This window comes from Panthera uncia, chromosome B1 (assembly GCF_023721935.1).
Source record: "Panthera uncia isolate 11264 chromosome B1, Puncia_PCG_1.0, whole genome shotgun sequence".
Taxonomy (NCBI): Eukaryota; Metazoa; Chordata; class Mammalia; order Carnivora; family Felidae; genus Panthera; species Panthera uncia.
The window spans coordinates 69909018-69935799 of record NC_064811.1 but is presented as its reverse complement, the minus strand read 5'-3'; the positions used below and the strand labels follow the sequence as shown (position 1 = coordinate 69935799).

General features: G+C 39.7%; 2 protein-coding genes and 1 non-coding gene across 13 annotated transcripts in view; 2 read left to right on the top strand and 1 right to left on the bottom strand.

Moving 5' to 3' along the window:
• The window catches only part of AFF1 (ALF transcription elongation factor 1), a 265697-nt gene extending 262224 nt beyond the window's left edge, over positions 1-3473 (bottom strand). For all 8 annotated transcript variants that reach the window (XR_007457826.1, XR_007457825.1, XR_007457824.1 and 5 more), the window contains exons 1-2: positions 2727-3473; positions 623-703 (exon numbers count right to left, since the gene is read on the bottom strand). The gene's annotated coding sequence lies outside the window, so the exon portion shown is untranslated. The remainder of the gene's footprint in view (positions 1-622; positions 704-2726) is intronic.
• Positions 3474-3519: 46 nt separating this feature from the next.
• Positions 3520-26776, top strand: CB1H4orf36 (chromosome B1 C4orf36 homolog). 4 transcript variants are annotated; one of them, XM_049630842.1, is made up of 8 exons: positions 3520-3643; positions 4312-4444; positions 8140-8294; positions 8529-8867; positions 24957-25165; positions 25725-25807; positions 26239-26369; positions 26599-26776. In XM_049630842.1, exons 2-4 carry the CDS (start codon positions 4380-4382, stop codon positions 8660-8662), a joined length of 354 nt encoding a protein of 117 aa, XP_049486799.1. In that variant the 5' UTR covers positions 3520-3643; positions 4312-4379; the 3' UTR covers positions 8663-8867; positions 24957-25165; positions 25725-25807; positions 26239-26369; positions 26599-26776. The 4 variants fall into 4 exon arrangements, with proteins under 4 accessions (XP_049486799.1, XP_049486798.1, XP_049486797.1 ...); XM_049630841.1 differs by having other exon boundaries at positions 3520-3700; XM_049630840.1 differs by having other exon boundaries at positions 3520-3700; positions 4308-4444.
• Positions 4939-5045, top strand: LOC125924067 (U6 spliceosomal RNA). Its single transcript, XR_007458253.1, has one exon. It is a non-coding gene; the product is annotated as a U6 spliceosomal RNA (small nuclear RNA).
• Positions 26777-26782: the final 6 nt, after the last annotated feature.

Below are 26782 nucleotides of genomic sequence, written 5' to 3'. Positions count from 1 at the left end.
CACTAGTATTGTTTTTTTGTTGCCTATTATTATCAGGTCTCTTTGTATTCATCTTCGTGCCTTAGTTTTAACGGTAGGTGGCAGCAATGCTCTCTTAACCAATTCAAATGAAACCTGCCAACTTTCTGGAATAGAGATCAGTGAAGGCTTACCCAATGGGAAGATGTGTGCAGGGCAGTGGAAAAGCAGTGGGAGAGAGATCATAGAGAAAAGAAAGGAAAGGAGTAGAAGGACAGGAGAGAGAGAGAGTAGGCAGGTGGGAGACAGAAATGTTTATGGGAGTCAGTAATGTTTAGAGGTGGTTTGATATTTCAAAAGAAAATACTAAAATTGTCATTATGGGGGTAGGGTGATTTAGTGTTATTTTTGTTTTTAAATATACGTGGGAGAGGTGCCTGGGTGGCTCAGTTGGTTTAGTGTCTGGCTCTTGATTTCGACTCAGGTCATGATCTCATAGTTCATGAGATGGAGCCCTGCACTGGACTCTGCACTGACAGTGGGGAGTGTACTTGGGATTCTCTCTTTCCCTCTCTCCCTGATACCTTCCCCACACCCACTCTCTCTCTCAAAATAAATAAATGAAATAAAAAAAAAAATAGAGACATGGGAGACTGGTACTTACCATATTTTCTGTGTTGACAGTTTCTAAACCTTTCAACTGGTCCTAGATGAGATTTAGCAAAATCAGCTGCCCAGAAAGAATCTGTAAAAGCATAATGTTTTATTGTTCATTTATTTTTTATTTTAGAGAGAGAGAGAGCATGAGCAAGGGAGAGTAGGAGAGAGAGAGAGAGAGAGAGAGAGAGAGAGAGAATCCCAAGAAGGGACTTGCTCAGCACAGAGCCAATAGTGGGGCTTGATCCCACAACCCTGGGATCACAACCTGATTCCAAACCAAGAGCTGGATGTTCAACCAACTTAGCCACCAGGTGCCCCTTTACTGCTCATTTTTTAAATCAAACTATTAATCTCAACTAGAAAAATATGGCTATTTTCCTCTGTGTAAAATATTCCTTCTACAATAAGACACTTAGTGTTATATTAGGTATCTGTTGCTCTGTAACAAATACTCCAAAGTTTGATGGCTTAAAATGATAAGCATTTATTATCTTATATTTTCTGAGGGCCAGGAATCCTGGACTGGCTAGCTAGATGGTTCTGACCCAGGGTCTCCCGTGAAGTTTCAGTGAAGACATCAGCTGAGGCTGCAGTCATCTGAAGGCTTGATGGAGCTTTGGAGGATGTGCTTCCAAGCTGGCTTACTCACATGGTTGGTGGAATGAGGCCTCAGAACCTCACCAGTTGTTGGCTAGAGGCCTTGATTCTTTTGCATGTGACTTTCTCCACAAGGTGGCTTGAGTGTTCCCTAACATGGTTCTGATCTCTTCTAGGGTCTTTTGTGACCTGGTCTCAGAAGTCATATTCTGGGTGCACCTGGTGGCTCAGTTGGCTAAGCATCCGACTTGGGCTCAGGTCATGATCTCACAACTTGTGGGTTCGAGCCCTGTACCGGGCTCTGTGCTGACATCTCAGAGCCTGGAGCCGGCTTCGGATTCTCTGTCTCCCTCTCTCTCTCTGCCCCTTCATCGCTTGCGTGCTCTCTCTCTCTCAAAAATAAATAAACATTAAAAAAAATTTAAATAAAAAAGTCATATTCTGTAACTTCCACCATATTTGTTCAAAGTAAATCACTTAGAAAATAACTAAACATAATTCTCAGGAATGATGAAGGAAATGAATACAGGAAATGAAGTTCCCACATGGAGAAATCACAGGCTGTCTAGCCTTTTTCAGTGGGGCCCTGGAAACATCTCTCTGGATTATTGATTTCTTCTATTAAAAAGAGAACAGGCCATAGCTCCACGTGTCACTTCAACTCTAAAGTGGCCTATTTCTGCTCCATCTAAATGTGATTTCAGTTAACAACTTGGTCTCCACTTTTTTCATCTCTAAAATGAAATGTTAGTGGCTTTCGAACTTTTTAGATCCACTGTGAGAACTACAGTTTACACTGAAACTGCATACACACATGAGAAAGAGTACATATGGATAACAAAAATATAAGTTCCATGAAACAATACCTAGACTTACTTGCATGATGTACTCTCATTCCCCACACTCCACCCCATTCTATGTTAATTCATTTGAAAAAATCCAGGTCAAAATCTACTACATTCATGGATTCACCATTCTTCGTGTTAAATTTTTTTTTTTCAACATTTTTTATTTATTTTTGGGACAGAGAGAGACAGAGCATGAACGGGGGAGGGGCAGAGAGAGAGGGAGACACAGAATTGGAAACAGGCTCCAGGCTCCGAGCCATCAGCCCAGAGCCTGACGCGGGGCTCGAACTCACGGACCGCGAGATCGTGACCTGGCTGAAGTCGGACGCTTAACCGACTGCGCCACCCAGGCGCCCCGCATTCTTCATGTTAAATACTAACACTCACTCTCACCCATTGGGGCTCCTTTCCCAGAAATGTTAAAGAGCAAAGGAGTCCTCGCCTTCCAGTTTCAGGAAGGCAAAAAGCTGGTTCAAGCCTACCACTATTCTAATTAGGCAGGAGCTAGTAACAGAGGTAGCCTGTCCGGGTACTGTTGGGCCTGTAACTCGAGAGCTATGTCACCTCTCTTAGTTCATTCTTCCTCTCTACAATTGGAGTAAGTATCCCTTGCTTATGTCATAAAGTGTTACTAGGCTCAAAATTAGACAATTAGGCACTTACCATGTGGCAGGGAATTTACAGACAGATCTTTAATCCTCACAACGACCTTGCAAGTCCTAGAGTATTATATTTGCTTTATAGACGGAGAAATTGAGGATTAGAGAATTTGCATAGGCAAGACCTTAAAGTTGTCAACTGGCAGAACTAGAATTCCAAACCAGTTCTGACTCCAAGACCCTCCTGCAAAATGGACAGGTAAGCCATTTTCATTTGATGTTGAAGTGATGACCATTGGCATATTAAAATATAGATTCCTCCTGAATCACCAGAGTGTAATGACTTCAGAAACTGGTCCATCAGGCCACTTTTTCCATTCTGTCTTGCCCTTACCACGACGAACACATAACACCACATTTGGGCTTGGGGCTTTAGCGTTTATTGCTGCCTTGACCCACTAGGGCGCGCGAACTGTAACAATAGCGCTTCCGCTCCTCAGGCGTCACCAGTGAGCATCGCTCAAAGAGAACAAGTCAAAGCTGAGCACGTTTCTTTAAATTGTGCCCCCAAATGGGCCCCAAAACGAAGTTCCCAGGTCACTTCAACACAACCTCCTGACATTTAAATGTCGTTTTCAGAGAAAGACCTCGCTTACAACTCCTTTGCTCCTAAGTTTTGTTCCGTCAAGTGTGTGCTTGTCTCGCTTGCCTAACCCGAAGGCCCCCGCGGGACCCCATCACGGACCTGGTTCCCAAGGCCCCTGGAGGGCGGGGCCGTCACCACAAAGCCCTTTATTGAGGCCCGGGCGTGACGCGAGGCGTCCCGGCCTGGGGCGCGGCCCGTAGCTCCGGCGCCAGCGGGAAGGAGGCGTGTGCCCGCGGCGCGGGCCCGCTGGTGCGCGCGGCCATGAGCGCCTAGTCGGGCGCGCGCTCCGCCCTCCGTCCGCGGGGGAACGCAACCCCCGAGACCCGCGAGCGCCGGTAATCGGGCTCCGGCGACCACCACCCCCTCCGGCCCCCGAGGCCCCGGCCGACCCGGTGCGCCCGGCGCGCATTGTGTGCGGGTGGGAGGAGAGCTGGGCGCGGACGTGGGAAGAGGCGGCGGGAAGGCCCGGCCTCCCTGCCCGTCCGCCTGTCCGTCCCTCTGCCCCGGGCTCCGCGGACCGCCGAGACTCCGCCCGCTCCCGAGAGCCGGTTCCTACGCGGAACTGCGCACCCTGGCGGGACGCAGTGGGAGGGGCACTTACAGGGGGTCGCTTGGTTAGCTCAGGCTTTTGAAAAAGGGAAAACCCGGGAAGGGGGCTTGGGCGGGGAACGGGAATACCCCGCAGAGCCATTTGTCTTTCAATATTGCCAAAGTCAGACACGTTTGGGTGATGAGGTGTTTGAGCCAGTTTTGCAGGCTTGGGCAGTGACGGAATACCGATGTTAACTTTGCATTTTCTCCATACGTGGCCAGAAATGATAAAATGAGTTCACGACAAATAAAAGAGAACACAGTTGTACATTAGGAGTTAAGCTTCAAGGAACATTTATTAGGAATTTCCTGACATCCAGAAATGCTTTTTCTAAATCTTTTTATTATTTGGGTATTAAAAAATATTAAAGTGAAAGCCACTAATTCTGTGTATTGCAATCATTTCAGGCAGAGTGAACAGAATACTGCAGTCATAACATCAGGCACCTATGTGAGGAAATTGGACTGTGATAATTCACCATGGCTTATGGCTTGCCAAGAAAGAACACAGTGAAAACCATATTGCGGGGCGGTTGTTTTAAAGTGTAAGTATTTTCATCACTGTGAGCATTGACTGGGGATGGGGAGTGTCCTTGGTAAAATGAGAGTACCGGAAACCCTGATGAGCTACTGGACCATGTGAGGTATTTTCGGTGATCTGAATAGTGATTTTTTTTTTTTTAAAGGTAAATGCTTTTAGTAAGAATTTATAAATTATCGTACTTGGCTGTTATAAGAAAACAACCCAAACAGGTTTGGAGAAGTGATTTGATCAAAGTCATACAGTCATGTAGTAAAGAAGTGACAGGGATAGAAGCTCATCTTCGTACTCCAAAGCAACATTTTCGACTACTGTCAACTACCTTAAAATATCTCTGTAGATAGCGTAAATCTACCTAAAAGTGTCTTGGTGTCAGGTATATCTTAACTTAGCACTTGATTGGCTGGTACAAAGAGTCAGTTTTGCATCCTGTACGTTTTTGCAGGTGATGTTTGGTATGGACAACATGGGTTTTGCAATCAGAAAGATCTGAGCCATGTGCTTGCTTCTGCAGCACAGGTACTAAAATTGGAACGAAACAGAGAAGATTAGCATGGCCCCTGCACAGGAATGACATGTAAATTCGTGAAGCTTCCATATTTTTAAACTGCAAAACCAATTTGTATCATGCACTGAACTGATTTAAAATAAATCTACATGTTTATTTAAAAAAAAAAAAAAAATGGGGTGGGGCGCCTGGGTGGCTCAGTCGGTTAAGTGGCCGACTTCAGCTCAGGTCATGATCTCGCGGTCCATGAGTTCAAGTCCCGAGTCAGGCTCTGTGCTGACAGCTCAGAGCCTGGATCCTGTTTCAGATTCTGTGTCTCCCTCTCTCTGACCCTCCCCCATTCATGCTCTGTCTCTCTCTGTCTCAAAAATAAATAAACGTTAAAAAAAAAATTAAAAAAAAAATGGGGCGCCTGGGTGGCTCAGTTGGTTCAACGTCCGACTTCAGCTCAGGTCATGATCTCAACGGTTTGTGGGTTTGAGCCCTGGATCCAGCTCTGTGCTGTTAGCTCAGAGCCTGGAGCCTGTTTCGGATTCTGTGTCTTCCTCTCTCTCTGCCCCTCCCCTGCTCGCGCTCTGTGTGTCTCTCTCTTTCAAAATAAATAAACATTAAAAAAACAAACAAACAGAAGACCTGAGTTCGAAGCCTGGTCCTGCCCTGGCTCCCTATGCCAACTTGAGTAAATTACTTTTCTCTATCTTGGTCTCCACATGTGTAAAATGAACTCATCACTACCTGTCTGTATGATGTGGAATACAAATAATGTGTGTTACATACTTGCATATTGCTTGACATACAGTAAACCCATAATGAACGTGGACTGCTACTACCACATGGTAGTTTCACTGTGTGGTGTCTATTGCGACGTTGTTTTTTGTTTATTTTTAATTTTTGCACTTGTTTTTTTAACCTCTGCCACAGTCTATGACATACTTGCCATTATGGGTCAGTTGAATTTTTCTTTTTAAACAATATTCTGCGAAGTAAGTGGAGACACCCTTTGGGTTTCTAAAACCAGAGCAAATTCACCATTGCATTTTATTTAGTTTTGTCATTTCCGTATGTGTTTAGACATTGAACTACTGACAAGTACCATGGTAGTCAACATTATTATAAATGTAATTTGTGTAATAAAGATAATCCTATGTCTGGAGAATAACTTAAAGCATTTATTCTGCAGTTTTGATTATGTAGAATTTTATATCATGAATAGTCTCTGCAGCACCAGTGCCTTCTCTATCATACTTATAAGAAAGTGTTTGATACCATATTATTTATAAGAACAGCTAAATTAAGAGGAAAAGAATGGCAACGACACTCTTTGGAATTAATTTGCTAAGACAACTCCTCACTGATTTTTTGGTTAAATATTTTTAGAGAGTTGTAGAAAATACACACAAAAATTTCAAACAGTATAGAAACATTTGAAAAGAAAATAAAAAGGCTATGTCAGTCCCACTCAGAGGTAAAATGTTTTATATTTTTCTAGAATTTCCGTCTGCTATACAAGATACACACATATATACACATACACACATATGTGTTTTTACATGTGTGATTATGTTGAACTTTGCCCTGGCCCCCACTATATCTTGTATAGCCTAATGGTTATGAACACAGTTTCTAGAGTCTGACTTTCTGGGTTCAAATCCCAAACCCACGACCAACAGCCCTGTGACCTTGAACAAGTTGTTCTATTCTTATTTCCTTATCTGCAAAATGAGTTTAATAATAGTACCTGCCTACTCCATAGAGTTACTGTGTCAATTAAATGTGTTCGTATGCGTAAACTGATTGAAACAGTGCAGTGCCCAGCACATAGTAAGTGCTAGATAAAATTAGCTGTTTTATTGCTCATGTTTCCAAGTCGACATATAAGGATAAACCTCATTCTTTCATCAACATGTGTACCACAGTTTGTTTAACCAGGCTTGTCTTGATCGACATTAAGGCTATTTTGTGAGTTTTTTTGTTTGTTTGTTTTGTTTTTGACAAACAGTGCTTCAGTGGACATTCTTATAAATACATCTTTGTGCCCTTATTGAAATGCATTTATAATAATTGTAGACTTCAAGTTGCTCTTTAAAGTTAGATGATAAAGTAGCAAGGAAGCTGGAGGAGGAAAACAAGTAGACACTTGTATATTACACCCTTACTTCCTCTACTTGTACCAAAGCAGGTCTTTCACCTTTCCTAGGACATATGAAACTCATATTGACTCAGTGAGATGAGAAACATGTAGTTGTCATTTAGCATTTCCAAATTAGAATATATAAAACAATTCATTTGAAGTTCATGGTGATTATTTTTATTTTTTTTTTTAATTTTTTTTTTAATGTTTATTATTTTTGAGAGAGAGACAGAGACAGAGAGCAAGCAGGGGAGGGGCAGAAAGAGAGGGAGACACAGAATCGGAAGCAGGCTCCAGGCTCTGAGCCATCAGCCCAGAGCCTGACGCGGGGCTCGAACTCACAGACCGCGAGATCATGACCTGAGCCGAAGGCAGACGCTCAACCGACTGAGCCACCCAGGCGCCCCTTTTTTTTTTTTTTAAATTTTTTTTTTTTAATGTTAGTGATTATTTTTAAATATTATAGTTTGGAATTTCATCTCCTCCAGTTTTCCGAGGATTCTCTTGCTACTAGTGCTTCTGAATAACTCCAGCTGGGCTAAGTACCAGCTCTGGTTCTTAATTAACTTCTGAGTCTGTTTCCTTGTCTATCCACAGGGGGGTTGTAAAGATTAAAATAAGATCACACATTCGAAGCCTTAGTGTATGCCAAGTACCTGCTCAATGAATGATTATTCTCTTTTTTTCTTTCCCTAATGTGACCATATTTGTGATCAGCCATAAAAGACCTAGAGCTTACAGTTCTTAACCACATCCTCTTAAAAGACATAGAAAGATTGGCTTGACTGCAGGGAGGCTGTTTTTAACAAAAGTTCCTGTCATTATAATTTATGGTAATTTTGCAATATATCTCTACATTAGTATATATACATTACATACTATACATTAATATAAGGCTCCTTCTCTTGGCTAGATTTACAACTCTGGAAAATCCTGAATTCCCATCTTAAACCAAAATGTCTAGTGGAAAATGGAATTGAGAATTAAGATATCTTCTGTATATTCCACATTAGATGTTCAATAAATATTTATTGAATGAATTAATGAATTTTTGCCCCAGACAGGAACCTTGGGATCTTGCACTGCTTACAAAGACCTGGTACATGAACCTAGCCAACATCAAATTGCCTTTCTTGGAAGAAATTACATTTGGTAGTCCTTTTTACCTCCAAAAAAATAAAACCACTAAGAGTGCTCTGCTCCCTTCTGCAGAATGTAAGTTCTGTAAGAACTACTTTAATAAATAGCAAATTTTATCTATGTCATTTTGTTTATTGTCAGATAAATGTTTAAATATGCTTATTCAGACCCATACCCCTCATCTATGAAGCCCTTCTTGTTTAGTATTTAAGAATGTGTGGTTTGCTGTGTGATGAAATATTCAGTTTTAACTATATTATGACTGGTGAAAAATATCAGTTGGATTGCTTCATGTATTTTATTTTCCAGCCATCAAACTTGAAAGGGAGTATGAGATGAAGCGCTTGAAAAACCTGAAATGTCAGAAAATCCTAGCTGAGGAAGTTCAGTTTTCTCTAAGGGAAAGGCAAGTTGGTTTGAGAAGACCCCTTCCACCTAAGTGACCATCATCTCATAATTGAATCTGTACTCTGAGCTTTCCACATCCAAAGGCAATGAAGGTCTCCAAGCTTTCACAGTGTGAAGTTTGGTGCAGACATGAGTACCCACTGGTGGATGAACCAGCTCCTGTGGGTTGATGGGCAGCTCTGACAGATCTTCTGTGTCCCTACCACATACTTGTTCCTTTGTGTCACAAGCAACAACACTGTAAGTAGATGAAAGTAGTTGGGATTGAGTCATTTATGCTATTCATTTGGATTTTTGTAAAATTGCACTATGGAAAGAGGAAACTCCTTGTCAGAGACATTATTTTGAATTTGCATCTTTGAGATACCAAAAAAGGAGAGAGAAAAATTCTTTTTTTCTTTTTAAAGATTTTGTTTTTAAGTAATCTCTACATCCAACATGGGGCTTGAACTCACAACCCTGAGATCAAGAGTCAGATGCTCCACCAACTGAGCCAGCCAGGCGCCCCAAGAAAAATTATTTCTTTAAAATTTATTTTGAGAGAGAGAGAACAGGGAGGGGCAGAGAGAGAGAGGGAGGCAGAGAACCCCAGGCAGACTCCGACTGCCAGTGCAGAGCCTGAGCTGGGGTTTGATTTCATGAACTGTGAGATCATGACCTGAGCCAAAATCAAGAGTCAGATGCTTAACTCACTGAGCCACCCAGGTGTTCCAAGAAAAATTCTTTTAAAAATGATAGACTAAAAATTTTTTTGGTTAAGAAAAATTAAATTTTAATTTTTTTTTGAGAGAGGTAGAGAGAATCTTAATAATGGGGCTGTCATGACTATGAAATAAAGACCTGAGCCAAAATCAAGAGCTAGATGCTTAACTGACTGAGACACCCAGGAGCCCTGAGAAAAATTATAGATTTCATTTTAGTAACTCTTCAGTTTCCAATGTTCAGTGAAACATCATTTACTACTCTTATGTAGTACTTTAAAGCAGCAAGTAGAACTTACGTTTTGCTTTTGTTCTCCTAAAAAATAATCTTTTTCTTTCTGCTTAATTTCATACTATCTTTCTGGGATGCCCTGGAACATATGGAACACACATACATGTGAAAATGATATGAAAACGCAAAGACCTTATTATGTGGAAAACTCTTATTTGCAGAAGGGCTAGAGAATGGGGAACTGATTAGCTGGAAAATATTGGACTTGTGTGAACCAATTTTCCTAGAATTTGAATCCATTAAGGCACACTTGGATATCAAAGTTATATTTAAGCACAACTTAGTGTTTGTTAGATGAATCAAAGCATACTTAGGGGGCCATAATTCACCGCTGTGGGCCCACAGTTTGACTTCTTAACTAGGGAATTAGATCTGGTGGTTGCTGTTTGACAATATTTAGAAGCTGTTGTCTGCATTATCTTCAGATACTTTCTTCTACCTATGATATGGTGGCTCACATGAAGGTCATTTGTTTTTAGAAGTGTGTCAGTGACCCATTTGATTTAGTGATCCTCAGGCCTGGAAAAAGCTGTCTGTATGTAGTCTTGAGGAGGTGGAACTGCCACATTCCTGGTTAGATTTGCTTAACAAAATTCAGATGTGCTTCATGTAAGATGCTTAGCTGCCAACCAGAGCCACTCCCAGTTTCTTGGCTGAGTGTGTGGGATTTTCACTATGTTACCCAGTTGTACCACGTATCTCCCCTTTTTTCCACATCTGTTCTCTCCGCTTTCTTTCTTCCATTTGACTAGTTTTTTTCCCCCTTCCACCAGTGTTATTATCATAAATATGGCAGCTGAGTTGCTGACTGCTTAAAATGTGGAAAATACCACTTTATAATTTCTCAACCAAAGACCAGTCTTAGGCAAAAAGTCAGTGTATTTCTATTTCTTTAGAAATCAAAATCAATTCATTGTTTTCCTTAAAAAATTAATCACATTCAGCTGTATCAACATATGTTTTGGACAGTAATGGGATTAATTGCATGTTTATTTTTGTAGTTCACATCCCATGGAGTAGTTTGTGTACTTTCCCTTTTAGGGTCACTGTTACTAATTCATCTAGACTGGAGATAACACCTCAAATAGTTTCTTTGAAAACTAGAAATATTTTTCAATCTATAGCCCACAATTCTACTGCACACTGTATCTAACATTGTTGCTATTAGTAAGTTTTAATTTCTTAAAAGTCATGTTTATGTAGATAGGAGTAGAAAGTTAAGTAGTAGTAAGTAGTAGAAAGAAAACTGTAGGTTTTAGCTAATAGATCTGGGTTCTAGTCCCCTCCCTTTCTTTCCCTGATTCATCAGGTATCCTTGAGAAACCTTTTTTTTTTTGTTGTAGAAGTTTATTTATTTTGATAGAGAATGAGTGGGGGAGGGACAGAGAGAAAGGGAGAGAGAGAATCCCACGCAGACTCCATGCCAATGGCACAGAGCTTCATGTGGGGCTTAAACCCATGAACTATGAGATCATGACCTGAGCCAAAGTTGGACACTTAACTGACTGAACCACCCAGGTACCCTGAGAAAACTTCTTAATTTCAATGGAACTAAGTCTGTTTCTCTTAAAAAAAAAAAAAAACCAAACAAACTATCAATTATGTATACGTATCCATATGTTTATAGCAGCATTATTTACAATAGCCAAGTTATGGAAGTACCCCATGTCCATTGAGTAATGAATGGATAAAGAAGATGTGGTGTATATATATAATGGAATATTATTCAGAGCCATGAAAAAGAATGAAGTCCTGCCATTTGCAATGACATTGATGGAGCTAGAGAGTATAATGCTAAGCGAAATAAGTCAGAGAAAGAAAATACCATGATTTTACTCATATTTGGAATTTAAGAACTAAAGCAAATGATCAAAGGGAGAAAAAAGAGACAAATCTAGAAACAGTTTCTTAACTATGGAGAACAAACTGATGGTTACCAGAGGGGAGGGGGTGAGGAGATGGGTGAAATAGGTGATGGAGATTAAGGAGTACACTTGTGATGAGCACCGGGTATTGTATGCAATTGTTGAATCACTATATTGTATATCTGAAATTAATATAACACTGTATGTTAACTAACTGTAATTAAAATAAAAACTTAAAGATATTAATCCATTATGAATGTATTTTAAAAGGTAAAATAAAGATTTGTTTTTAAAAACCATAGCTCTGTGGATCCTCACCACTCATTTCCACTTCAATGGAGGCAACTAATTTAATCTCTTTTACCTGTTTCATTATTTACCTTTATGTCTCTAAATAATACTTTGATTTTTCTACTTCTTGGATTTTCCTTTTTAGGTATTGACTTCCCAGTAAAGAAGATAGAATTTTTTTTTTCTTTTCTTTCTTCCATCCTCAATACACATACATATGCCATTTCTATCTACCTGTATATATAGATTATATTTATAATTTTGGTTAGATCAGTATTAAATGTTAACATTATTATGACATTATTATGTTAACATTATGATGTGTAAATACTTCACAGCCTAGCCATGTAGTAGACTATAATTGCTTTTCCTTTCCTGCCATTATGTGTGTGTGTGTGTGTGTGTGTGTGTGTGTGTGTATGCATGTGCACCAGTATTTAGTAGAGTTAATATTTGCTTAGTTTGCAATGTATTTATCACTAAATCAACCCCACGCTCTTTGCCAGTTGTCAGTCTTCTGAAAACATTCCTACATATTCTCTCATTTCATCTTCCTGCAAAGTCTTCTGAGAAATATTGTCCTGCCCTAACCTGAACTGCTTATTTTCACACTCATAAGTAGCTCTTCTATGATTTCTACATGATCATTAGGGGATTCACTTCACACTCTTTGGTGTAGGGCCTCCTGATTATCCTCTTCCTTGGTTTATTTATTTTTTTTTATTACATTGGAGCATATCCTCCAGTAGTTCCCTAAGAAAGGATGCATGGGAGGAAATTTGTTTAAGGTCTTCTTGTCCAAAGTTTTTATTTTACTCTATTTCATTAATAGATTGGCTGAGTTGAGAATTATAGGTTGTAAATAATGTTCCTTTAAAATTCGAAGGATTTGTGTATTTCTTTTTAGTTTTTAGTATTTTTAGTGAGCATTCCAAAGCCATTTTTACTTTGAATGCTTTCCTTGAGAACTTTTTTCTCTCTGGAAACTATGGCATCTTCCCCTAGATCCCATTGTTCTGCTAGGAAACATGGTGTAAGACTAATAATCCAATGTAGCACAGTGATTTAGAGCACTGGGTGTAAATCATGAGCCCCCTGGGATTGAATGCCAGTTCTACCATTTATTAAGCTGTGTGTCATCTTGGACCCATTGCTGAACTTCCCTGTGCTTTAGTTTCTTCTTCTGTAATAAGTGGATAGTGATAGTCGTGACAAGTAAATGAGTTAAATATGTAAGCACCTAGAATAGTGTCCGGCACAGAATAAGCACTAACACAGATAGCGTTAGCTACTCTTACCATTACCCATGGTGCTTGGTACTACAAAAGCCCTTGCAATCTGGAAATTCATATCCCTCAGTTCTGGGGGATTGTAGTAAGTTCTCTTGTAGATATTTGCACCTTTTCCTTTTCTCTATATTTTCTAGAAATACTATTATTCATATTCTACATCTTCTGTACTGGCTGTATTTTTTTATCTTTTCCCTTCTGCTTTCCATCCTTTTGTCTTTTGCTCCATTTTTCTGGAGGAAGCTCTCAGTTTTATCATCTACCCATTATAAGTTTTTAATTTCTGCTATCATATTTTTCCTTCTGAAGCCTTACTCCTCTCCTTTTTAAAAAGTAACCTGTTTTATTTATAATTGCCTATCTTCCCTTACCTCCCTGAGGACATGAAATAGATTGTTCTCCCTGCATTGTGTGGGTTTCCTCAACACTGTTTTTGTGTTAATTTTTATTTCTTTCTTTCATGTTAAAAGCTGTCACGGTAATCCAGGTGTGACAGTGCATAACTTAAGGAAGTAAAGGTGGAATGGATAATACAGGTCTGACTCAGGAGTCATGGAAGAAGTAGAAACCACAAGATAGTGTCACTGATTGGATGTGGTTGAGTGAGAGGGATGTGGGTGAGTTAAAGGGATATGGGTGAGTGAAAGGGAGGAATTTTGAATGAATTCCAGATTGTGGGTTTGGGAAAGGAAGAGTTGTCTTGGGTGTGTGTGAGATACATTAATTTTAGGTTCATAGATGTTTGAAATTCTTGGTAGACACTAGAGCGGAGATCTCCAGTAGCAGTGGGCTTTACAGGTGTGCTGCTCAGGAAGGAGCGAGTATAGAGAAGAAAGGTGAAAACAATGGGTGTCTTTGAGCTCATCCAGGAGGAGTAGGCAGAATGAGAAGAATGAACGAGTAGTGATAGTGAACATTCTGAAACTTTGGTTGGCAGCGTAGAAGAGGCAGACCTTTAGGAAAAAATGGCTTAGATACTGAAACCCTGGGTGAATTGCATGCTGTATTTTATTTGTAGTGAAAATTATTCTGGTGTAGAAATTTAATAGTAAGTGATTGAAATTTTTGGTGAGAATCTTCATTGTTTTTAGTTGACAAAAATTTCCTCAATGAAAACATTTCATCAAGGGTCAGAGGAGGGAGAGAGAAGGGAAAAGAGAAAACAAAAAAAAAACCTATGTGGTGAAAACTTAGATGTAGAAACTCTTTTAGGTACTCTATATCCTGTAGTCCTCACAACAAGGAAGAAAGGGCAATGACAGAACAGAGCGGAGCTCTAACATCAGAGGGGTAAGTTTGGGGACAGAACTGGCCCAGGGGCTTGATGAGGCAGAACTTATGCCAACGGTTGACAGGGCAGCAAGCATGCGGGGGGAAAAAGGAACTCTCTCTTTGTTCGCTGTCTTTAAGTACTATTTGCACCCAATGTAGAACAGATAGATTTAGAACATTAGGTGTAGGGCATGGGCCACCTGGGATCGAATGCCAGTTCTACCACTTAATCGCTGTGTCATCTCAGACAAATCGTTGGGGTCTTGTATCACTTGGGTTCTCTAGGCTCTTTTCATCATGGTCTTAAGAATAGTTATATATATTTTTTTCGTTCTAGTAAATGGTGATGTTTCCTTTCCATTATGCAGGCCAAAAATCTATGGGCCATCTGTGATTCCTGTGTCCCCCATCTCCTCTTCTCTCTCAGTCCAATCTATCCCAGCAACTGTTGTTGGGTCTACCTTTGGAAAATATCCCAAATATGTCAATTATTTCTCCACCACTCTCACCCTTGTCCAGGCCTCCACCATTTCTTGTTTGGAATGCAGATAAAGTCTTGTAACTGACATCCTTTCTTCCCTTTTTTGCCTTTCTGTAGTCTACCCTTAGCAGTCATAGTGATCTTTTAAAAATGGCATTCATGCAGGGACCCCTGACTGGCTTAGTCTAAAGAGCACGCATTCTTGATCTCAGGGTCATGACTTTGAGCCCCACCTTGGGTGTAGAGATTACTTAAAAAAAATAAAATAAACTTAAAAAAAATGGCATTTATGTCATTGCCAAAAAGATCACCTCACTCCCCTGAGTAACACCCTTTCCCATGGCTTACAAGGCCCTATATTATTTGACACTTGCTTTCCTTTTGGACCGCATTCCTTCCACTCATCTTTCAGTCCTACTGGGTGCAAACATATTAACCTCCTGTTCTCTGACATATCAAAACTATTTCTGTCTTGGAACATTTGCACTTGCTGTTTATTTTCCCTAAGATTGTCTTCCCTTGGATTGTCACAGAGATATCTCCTATCTCTTTAGGGCTCCACTCAAATGACATCTCCTGAGGGAGGTTCCCTGTGACCTCCCCACCCCCCCACCCCCAATAAATTGGCCTTTCCTTTTACTCAGTCACTTTCTGTGACAGCACCCTGTTTTAATTCCTTTACAGCACTCATATCATTATCTGCAATTATTTATTTGCTCACTTGTTTGTCTGTGGTATTTCTCTGTGGTGTCTCTATTGTCTGTAATAGTATCTATCCATAGTAGCCACTCTATCAGTATTTGTTTAATGAATGAGTGTATTACCTTAAAAATTGTTGAAAAGGTGCCACTTTTGAAGAGAGTGATCAGAGGGTTTGATTTTTGCTGTTTTCTCCATATAATATATATATTATTTATTATAATTATAATAATATATATTATATATATGAATAATATATAATACATATGATTATTAAATAATTAATTTAAATAATCCCTACACCCAACGTGGGGCTTGAACTCACGATCTAAAGATTAAGAGTCGCATGCTCTTCTGACTGAGCCAGCCAGGCACCCCTTCCTATATATGCTTTGACACACATTTTTTTGGGGGTATATTGGGTATAATTTACTACATCATAAACTGCACGTATTTGAAGTAAGTATGATGGGTTTGGACACCTGTGGGATGATCATCACAATCGAGATAACATTTTCATCCCCTCAAGAGTTTTCTTGTGCCCCATGTATTCCATCCCTTTTCAGTGGTCTTCTCTCAACCCCAGCACTGCTCCACCCTCCATTCCCCCGTGCAGTGACTGATCTAGCTGCTTTCTGGCACTATAGATTAATTTGTGTTTTGTTTGTTTTTTTTTTAATGTTTATTTATTTTTAAGAGAGAGTGCGCGAGAGTGCACACACACCTGAGCAGGGGAAGGGCAGAGAAAGGGGGGGACAGAGGATCTGAAGCAGGCTCCGCACTGACAGTAGAGAGCCTAAAGTGGGCCTCGAACTCATGAACCATGAGATCATGACCTGAGCCAAAGTTGGATGCTTAACCAACTGAGCCACCCCGGTGCCCTGATTAATTTGTGTTTTTGAGAGTTTTATATAAACGGAGTCATACAATATATACTTTTTTTTGGTCTGGCTTCTTTTGCTCAGCATAATTATTTGAGATTCATGCATGTTGCTGTGTGTGTTCCTTTTTATTGCTGAGTAGCATTCTGTTGCACAGATATCCTACACTTCGTTTATCCATAACATCATACGTTTATCATAACGTATTTGTTGATATGTTTCTAGTTCTTTTTTTTTTTTTTCCTGTTTATTTATTTTTGAGAGACAGAGAGAGACAGAGACAGAGAGACAGAGCATGAGCAGGGGAGAGGGAGAGAGAGACACACAGAATCCGAAGCAGGCTCCAGTCTCTGAGCTGTCAGCACAGAGCCTTACGCGGGGCTCGAACCGACGAACTGTGAGATCATGATCTGAGCTGAGGTCAGACACTTAACCTACTGAGCCACCCAGTGCCGTGGTAAGTTTCTAGTTCTGAGTGCTTACAAATAAAGCTGTTGTGAGCATTGTATGGGCATGTCCTTTCATTTATTTTAAAGTAATAAATCAAGGAGAGGAACAGTTGGTTGCATCATTGTATGGCAAGTACATGTTTAACTCAGCCCATTTTCGGATCCCTATTTTAGTATTGAAGGAATTAGGGGGCTAGGTGAAGGATTAGTAACTTCCCCAAGGTGACATAGCTTTAAAAGAGGTGAAACTGAGATGGAATTCTAGATCCATGTGAATTCAAAATCTAAACTTTTCCAGAAGACTATGCTTGGTCCACCTTTGGCCTGGCTGCCTGTGTGGCCTATCGAAAAAGCAAATATTGGAGAATATGGCTCGTATGAGACAAGTAGGTCCTTTACTAAAATTTGGAATGAGGATGAGGTTAGCTCAGAGGATCTCTATGAAGAGTGATTTTTGCCTCTCCTGCCCCTCAGGGCATTTGGTGATGTCTGTAAATGTTTCTGGCTATCTTAACTGTAGGGTTTCACGAAGGCATCTAATGGGTAAAGTCCAGGGATGCTGCTAAATAGCCTGCAATATACAGGACGTCCCTCACGACAAAGGGATTTCCAGCCCCAAATGTCAAGAGTGTCAAGGCTGAGAGACCCTGATTTAGCTGACTGGTTTAAGTTACTCAGGACACATTGGCAAAACAGAAGGTTGGGTCAAACTGCATGGCTGAGAATTCTGAGGTGGGGTATTTCCCCAAAAGAAATGCAGACCATGACAGGAGGCGAATGAACACAGGGCAGCAATCAACAGATGTCTCCAGTCCTGTGGCTATTTACACTCACTCACACTCTTTTTTCCATATTATAAAACTCACTAATTTCTCAAAATCATATCCACTTACTGCCATAGCCCCAAGTCCAGGGTTTCAGTTGTCTTTAGTCTGGATCTTGCAACCAATGGCCAAATAATACACCATTAACCCTAACACAGTCGGTATAGTGTGATAGAGAGAAAACAGGGTAATATATATAATGAAAATGTTTGGCCCTTTAGTCTTGCAGATGGTTTTGGGCCACAGACATGAGATTCCTCCTTTGGTATTTGGGGAAGATGGCAGAGGGGTTGCTGAAACTATTCAGACTTCACTGAGCCATCAGCCTGCCATTATGGACCTGAAGATGAAATTCAATTACAATTTTCTTTTGCTTCATTGAGGAAAAAAAGGGGAACAAGACAATAGAGGCATTGATAGGGAAGTTTACAGAGGTTTTCACTGTACCTCAGAACTGATACAACCTATAAGAAGAACCTAGTGATCTTGGTGCAATTTAATTGCACTTATGGGTATAATGTATCAGTCTTAATTGATCCCTAGGGTAGAAAAAGTTGCCAATGTACCAGGAGTCTCAGGCTCTATTTTGGAATTTTCTACCTTCCATTCATGTCTCCTTTCAGTTTCAATCCCTCTCCTTTTCAAATCCTCCACCTCCACTCTAAGGACTTGTTTTGCACTTTGCAACCTTCACAGCCTTGGAATGTAGGTGTAATCTTTTTCAGGGACATCAATTGCAGGTGTCGGGTTTTTTTCTTGCATCAAATTAACTCTCTGTCAAAGCAACGCCTTTCAAGTTCCAGAAGCAGACTTCCTCTCTCATTGTTTTAGAGATTGCTCACCATGTGACTAGTTACTGAGGAATTTAGCCTCCTGCTTTCACCACATATGTAGAACAGGTAAGGTAAGTATAACTGGAACCTAATATACAAACATTTACTGGGTGCACCACCTCCTTCCCCAGGAGCTCTGTTGTATCAAAACACAGGTATTCCCAGGAGAATGAATGTCAGAATTCTAGCACTGCAGTTTAACGATATCGAAATTGCTTTAGGAGCCCCTGGTTGGCTCAGTAGGTTAAGCATCCAACTTTGGCTCAGGTCATGATCTCATGGTTTGTGAGTTCGAGCCCCACGTCGGGCTCTGTGCTGACAGCTCAGAGCCTGGAGCCTGCTTCGGATTCTGTGTCTCCCTCTTTCTCTGCACTCCCCTGCTCATGCTCTGTCTCTCTCTGTCTCTCAAAAATAAATGTTAAAAAAAATTGCTTTATGTGAATAGTAGAAAAAGCTGACATAATTTCCTTTGAGATAAAAGGAGGGTTATTTCCTAATAATGATCTTCTTTATCATGAAATCACATGACAGATGTGTGTGTATATATATATATATATATATATAAATTATAAAATATATTAATATACATCGATTAAAAATTATATAATATATATATAAAATTCTTTTTCTTTTCCCTTCATGGCTTTTTTAGTATTTGAAAGAAATTTCTAAGCTGTAATAACAAAAGATTTTGAAAACTAAATCAGAAAATTGGAAGCAGGAGGAAAGGAGAATTTATTTTTTGATACTGACATTGTTATTTTTCTGGGTTAGATGCAACAGATGTTATTAATAATAATAACCAACACACTAGCTAGTATTTATTGAGCACTTAAAATGTTCCAGGCATAGTAGCTAGAAAATGTCAGATCAAAAAGCTGGAAGTTTGGACCAGATGCTTACAGTTAATCCCTGGTTTTCCTATGAAATGCTTGAGCTCCACAGCACCCTTTATTTTGATTAATTTTGGCTAGAGTACTAGGTGCATGTCCTCTGGCTTAGCGATGGAGGGTGGAGAAAAAACACTTCTGAGCCTTTCAAGCCATGGCTTTAGGGTTTAACCTCTGTTGAGAGTATATAAAGAAGGGATAAATGGCCATTTTCATCATTACTGAAAAATGTCTGACTTTCCCTGGTCCCACCCTTCTTTTCTGGCAGTGGCTGGTTTATGTGGTCAAGGATCTGTTTGCTTATGCATTCTTTTTTTGGGGGGGAGGGGGGCACTATAAAGTAGCTTATAACCCACAGGGAATATTAAGAAATATTCTTTGAATATAGGATCATGAATGTTTGAATTGGGTAGCTCCTTCAAAATGAAAGAGTTATTCAGACATGTAAATTAGGATATTACCCTTTTCAGCATGGATATTATTCTTTCATAATGTCAGTTAACACATATTTACTGTGCACCTGTTGCAGCATCTGATAAGGCACACGAGTTAAGGGTTTAGGAAGGTGACTAATAGTGACCAGTATGTGCAATATAGTTTGAGTGGGAAGAATAATATTTTATACAAGTGGAACTCATGAACTTATGAACTTTAATTATTTCATCTATTTTTCATGTATAGTATGGACCCTAGATTCAACTCTCATGATCTGCCTTAGCATTTATTAGCTTAGCCCATGCAGGTTGTTTAACCTCTAAGTTTCTCTTCACTCGTAGGTAAATGAGGGTAATAATAGTATCTCAATGACAGGATTGTTGGGAGGATTAAATGAAATATGTGTAGGGGAGGAAAGACTTTTTTTTTTCTCTCCTCATGTTGGACTCCCCAGCTGGGGCCCTGTAAATCAGACTGAAAAGACAGATTAACAAGAGAAAAACAAGTTTATTAACATGTGCATTGCAAATACACATGGGAGCACTCAGAAATGAGTATCTCAAAGAGGTATTAGAACTTGGGATTTTATAGCATCTTAAAAGAATAATAGAGAAGTGACAAGACAAAGAAAAAGGATTTTGAGCCTGTAGGGATGGCAAATTGTGGGAAGACAAATACTGGGTAACTAATGGTAGATAAGGGCTAGCTAGTTCTAGCAGGGTTTGTGATGTAGATTCTTCTGATGAGGATTTCTCTGGGCTGATGAGGGTCTAGAGTTGTCTCTGGTGTTAACTTCTGTCCTTCCTGGTGGAGAGGGGAAGGGGGATAACTTTACAAATTTCTGTCCTGTTTTTAGGCATATAGAGGGATGGCAGGGAGCTGTTCTGGTATCTGCTTCTTCTCAGTTGCCTTCTGCTTAAAATAATCCTTGTCCAAAGTGGCATATTTTGGAGTGGCACATTCGACTACCCTTTATATATAAGGGATCTATCACAGGACCCGGTACATAGGGAAGACTCAATAAGTGGTAGTTGTTTCTACTGTTATTATCATAGAAAATTAGTATCAGTAATTTGTGGTAATGGCTGACAAATCCCATTAATTTTATTTATTACAACTTGTAGATTTTCTTCTTATAATTCTAGGGTTTCAGTCTATGAAAATTTATGGTTATAATCTTAATAACATTTGATCTGATGAGCTGAGGCCAGAAAAGGGTGTTGGGAAAAGGACCACAAATACTATTATAAATAGCATACCACCTGTGCAGGTAAACAGGCCTTTCCAGTTGGTTCCAGGTGCTTCATTTTCCCTTCTGGTTATTTTATTCTGAAGGTGGAGCAGGTGCTGTTTCAGGCTAAACACTTTGTCAGTCCATTTGTCTGTGTCCTGACTTGGCCCATTAATCCTTCTCACGCCCTTACATTCCATGTTATGCAGGTATCTCTTACCTGGAAGCTTTGGTATTTGTAAGCCTCCCTTATAAAAACCTAAGAACAAAGACAATGATTGAATCATCTCAACAGTCTGGCTCCTCGTGGAGTCACCAGACTGTTATCAACTTTTAGGAGCTGCTTGAAATAACCACAACTTCCTCCATCTCTGTTCCTTTTTCTTCAGCTCCTTTTTTCTTGGTTATAAAACAATAACGCACAGCCATTTCAAAGATATTACATGGTACAAAAAATATAAAGAAGAAAAAAGTCATCCATAATCCTACGTACAGAAGCAATCACTGAAAATTTTGGAGTCAAATTTGGTCTCTTTATGTGTTTATTATTTTAACATGGCTGGGAGCATTATATATCTATACCTATTTTTATTTTCTTTTATTTTTTTGCTTAACCTTCTAACATAAATATTTCTCATTGTCAAAATGTTTACACTTTAAGTAATTGCATAATATATCATTGTATAATAATTTACTTAAATTAGTCTCACTTTGGGAATTTAAATCTCCAGTTTTCTGCTGTTATAAATAATAATGGTATTATAAATAAGAATGTGTTTATAAATAACAATTCTATTATAAATAGAAACATCTGCTGCCAAGTAATTAATAAATTTTTTGCCAGTATTACAGCCTATTTTTTTATCTTTTAAGATAAGCACTTTACTTATTATTTTATTATTTTTTTAATGTTTATTTATTTATTTTGAGAGAGGGAGAGTGTGTGAGCAGGGGACGGGCAAAGACAGAGGGAGAGAGACAATCTCAAGCAGGTTCCATGCTGCCAGCACAGAGCCCAATGCAAGGCTGGATCCCACGTACTGTGAGATTATGACCTGCAGCTGAAACCAAGAGTTAGATGCCCAATCAACTGAGCCACCCAGGTGTCCTTATTTTTTATTAAATAATTATTTAATCAATTAATTTATTTATTGAGCGTGTGGGGGAAGGGCAGAGAGAGAGGGAGAGAAAGAGTACCAAGCAGGCTCCATGCAGTCAGTGCAGAACCCCATGTGGGGCTCGAACTCATTAACCATGAAATCATGACCTGAGCTGAAATCAAGAGTAGGATGCTCAACTGACTGAGCCACCCAGGCACCCCTATTTATTTTTTATTTTATAGAGAGTGCATGAGGAGGAGAGAGGGGCAGAGAGAGAGAGACCAAGAGAGAAAGAGAATCCCAAGCAGGCTCCATGCTCAGCATAGGACCTGACACAGGGCTTGATCCCATGACCCCAGGGATCATGACCTGAGTTGAAATCAAGAGTCAGATGCTCAATGACTGAGCCACCCAGGCACATTACCGCTTATTTATTAAGACAGCTTTTTAGACTTACAGAGACAAAGGCTATTTAGTACATAATGCGAGACTTTTTCCTGAAAGATTATATAAATTTTCAATCCTACTTGCAGTATATGAGAATATACTTTCACTCAACTCTTTTTTTTTTTTTTTTTTTTTTTTTAATTTATTTTTGGGACAGAGAGAGACATAGCATGAACGGGGGAGGGGCAGAGAGAGAGGGAGACACAGAATCGGAAACAGGCTCCAGGCTCCGAGCCATCAGCCCAGAGCCCGACGCGGGGCTCGAACTCACGGACCGTGAGATCGTGACCTGGCTGAAGTCGGACGCTTAACCGACTGCGCCACCCAGGCGCCCCTCACTCAACTCTTATCAACAAGGTCATTCACCTTAAAATTGTTTTCTTAGTGATAGACAACACATAGTATCTTATTTTAATGTACTTAAAAAAGTTATTTGTGATATTGATATCTATGGTTGTTGACTATTGTTTTGTGAATTTTCTGTTCAAATACCCACCTGTTTTTTTCTGCAGTGTGATAGCATTTTTATTTTTGAGGTTTGGTTTCTAAAAAAATATATAGAATTAGGTTTTTTACCTTGTGTCATATAACAGTGTATTTTTTTTGCTGCCAATTTCTTTTTAATTTTGGATTAAATAATTAATTTGGATTAAGTTAGTAATAAATAATTTAGATCAAAAACATAATTTCCTTTTGTTTTGGATATATCACATGAGTTTACCTAAACTCTTGGAACCTATAGGATTTTTCCCCCCTTAAAAAAAAAAAAGCTCTAGGGGCACCTGGGTGTCTCAGTCGTTTAAGCATCTGACTTTGGCTCAGGTTATGATCTCACAGCTTGTGAGTTGGAGCCCTGCATGGGGCTCTGTGCTGACAGCTCAGAGCCTGGAGCCTGCTTCAGATTTTGTGTTTCCCTCTCTCTCTGCCCTTCCCCCATTCACGTTCTGTCTGTCTGTTTCTCTCTCTCTCCAGAATAAACATTTAAAAGAAAAAGCTCTATTGCCCAACACGGGGCTTGAACTCACAACCCCAAGATCAAGAGCCACATGCTCTGCCAACTGAGCCAACTAGGTACCCTGGAACCTGTAGGATTTTTTATGTCCTTCAAGCATCTAGAAGTTTCTCCTTGTACTAATTTTCAGAGTTCGGTAAACAGTTCCTCAGCCACATTTAATTACCTTTCTTTTTGGCACTTTCCTTTAGCCTTTACATTCCTGGACAGAAAAGGCTGAGCTTTTCAGTTGGTTTTCCTGAAGAATATCTTTCACCTCTAACTCTATTTGCAGAGAATAGAAATGCATGAAATATTTCCTGTGATTTGTACAACTGGATCTCAAAATTAAGATGCATATATTTTACACATAGTCAGATGCATTTTAAGTTTGTGAGCATATGAAACAAATTTAGAGATTAGGGATTAGTTGGTTTGTTTCTCCATCTTTATGCCAAATTGTGGTGTTTTATCCCTGAACTATGTTTAACTGATTGTCAGTCTTTTCAGAATGATCATGCTATCAACTACTTTCATTGCTTCCCATCAATGTGTTTCAGGGAAATGAGGACAAGCTAAGGATTAGACTAGGATTTAAATTCTACTGTTACAATTTACTTGTCTAATAACCTTTGACAAATTATATGACCCTAGTAGGCCTTTGTTTTCTTATCTGTGAAGTGGAAATGATAGTAGTTACCTCTTATTTTTTTTTTTTAATGTTTATTTATTCTTGAGACAGAGCATGAACAGGGGAGGGGCAGAGAGAGAGGGAGACACAGAATCTGAAACAGGCTCCAAGTTCTGAGCTGTGAGCACAGAGCCTGATGCGGGGCTCCAACCCACGATCTGTGAGATCATGACCTGAGCCGAAACTGGACGCTTAACCGATTGAGCCACCCAGGCGCCCCCTTTTTTTTTTTAATTTTTATTTTTTTAATATAGTAGTTACCTCTTAGAACAGATGTAAAGATTGAATGGGATTTCATGAACTACCTCACTAGCTTAGGGTATAAATTTGGTCATGCCTTTTAAAAATTTCTAGTCACTTGAATCCCTACATGCCAATAAATTTAGAATCCCCTATTTAAAAATCTCCTTTTAGATATTGACAAGAACTCCAGGTGCTTACTCTTTCAAAGGAGTCTCCTTCTCCTTTGGGAGACAAATTGGGAAAAGCCTGGCATTCATTGATAGGCCCTGGTTTTAGCTACTGCTGTTTTGTTGGGACCTTTTGAATGAACTGGTTCCACCCAATTCATGGCTCTTACCCATTGCCACCACGCCCCTTTTAGTCCAGATCCTTGCATACAGCATGGTGGTGCTGAACTTGGCCTCTCAAGGTTACTTCTTTTCAGGTTATATCTACATACTCAAACATTGTGTCCTGTATCATCCTGTGACAGCTGTACCAGGGTGACTTGATCCAGAGGAAATCGTTACCAGTCCAGACACCCCTTGCTTTCATGGTGGGCAGTTGGACTTTAGTATCTTTTCCTAAGAGTGGACCTCAGTTGGAACCATCCTAATTCATTTGAGAGATTCTGATAACACTGCATTTCAAAAAGTAAGTGTCCAAGGTCACCTTCCAATTTAGAAGTTTCCTAACATCCACTATGAAAACATAACCCCCTTCTCCCCAGCTCTCAGGGCTAAGTACCAACCAAATCACAAAAGTTCCTATCACATTGTCCTTGATGTTGAGTGGCTTATTAAACTCAAATTTGTATAATTAAGAAGGGCCATTTGATTGATTCCAGGAACAAAGAAGATGTACCGAAAGCCCTTTTGACATTACCCAGACAGAAATAATGTGATACCTTCTCTCACTAACTCTGTAACACAAAAACCAAATAAAAAAAAAAAAAAAGTTCTGGTTTACCAGGCACACACATATGTGTAAAGCACCTAGCATGTCATGTTACATAGTAGTGCTCAGAAATGTTTGTTGTCTCCCTCCTCCATTCTTCTTCAGCTTGACTGCATCTCTGCTTTCCAGAGACCTAACCCAATTCCTAAGTGTCCATTTCTCTGCCTAGCTCTGCGTCAGTCAGCACAGGTGGTTCTGGGTTGTCTTCTGGCAGGCTTACCAAGCTTGGTGTAAATGTAGGCTTATTCTTGGGCAGTAATCAAGAGTTGGTGGCAGCAGGCCCTCGTGCTGACTTTGGATGGCCTCCAGCAAGGTTTTAACTTCAGAGCTGCTTTTAAGGTATCTTTGCCTGAGCCAGTTTATACTTTCTTCGAATAGATTTTATTTTTGCATTTGTATTTAACTTGTATTTTTATGTAGTAAACAGGCTCAGAGCATTTTGTCATGGAAAATACTTTGCTAGTCCAAAAATAAACAATGCATAGCTAATACACCTCTTAAGACAGGTAGAGGTGTTTTACAAAGTGTGCCTTGTTGCCAACCTTTGCCACATAAATAAACTTTCTGCTTTCTGTGAGAAAGGGTGTGGCATCTGCTCTTTTGTAGGTTTAGTTTCATGGAACCATATTTTCCTGTCTGGTTTTGCCAATGAAATGTGCATCTGTGTGGTTAAGAAACACAGAAGGGCCCCTGGGCCATTGTGGTCAGAAACTGGCCTCAGACTTTGTCTCCAGCCTTCATGACAAACTCTTAACTACATTCTTTTGCAGAATTCCCAGACCTCACCACGAGGGCCAGGGGTGTGGCATCTGAAAGCCGACTCTGTTCTCCAAAGGAAAGTGACAGCTTCCTTGAATTATTTTGGGTACCGAATTTTTCCACATTTGATGAAACAAATCAGGTGCTTAGTACCATATTATTCTTACAGGTGTTTAATTATTGGCTTTAGAGACAAATTCTAGTAGAAATAGAAAGAAGAGAAACTGAAACTAATTCTGAAGCACTCCTGAAAATATCCTTAGTCCCTCTCGACATTTCATAACTGATCTTTCGCTTTAATATTTTCGATAGAGTTTTTTTGCTAATGCTATGGGGAGTGGCTTTTGGCTTAGTGCCTTTGTTTTTTCCAGTTAGATTTCCCCTCTGCAAAACATTGCATCCTGGTTCTTTGAAATCCCATTGAATTTGGAGAAATTATGTCTTGGCATTCAACCTATTTTCTTGGAACATAGCGTGATGCTGACGACACAGCCCAGTCACTCCACTTGACAATAAATTTGCTTGTCTCATTTCGCTTGAATATTCAGTGGTGAG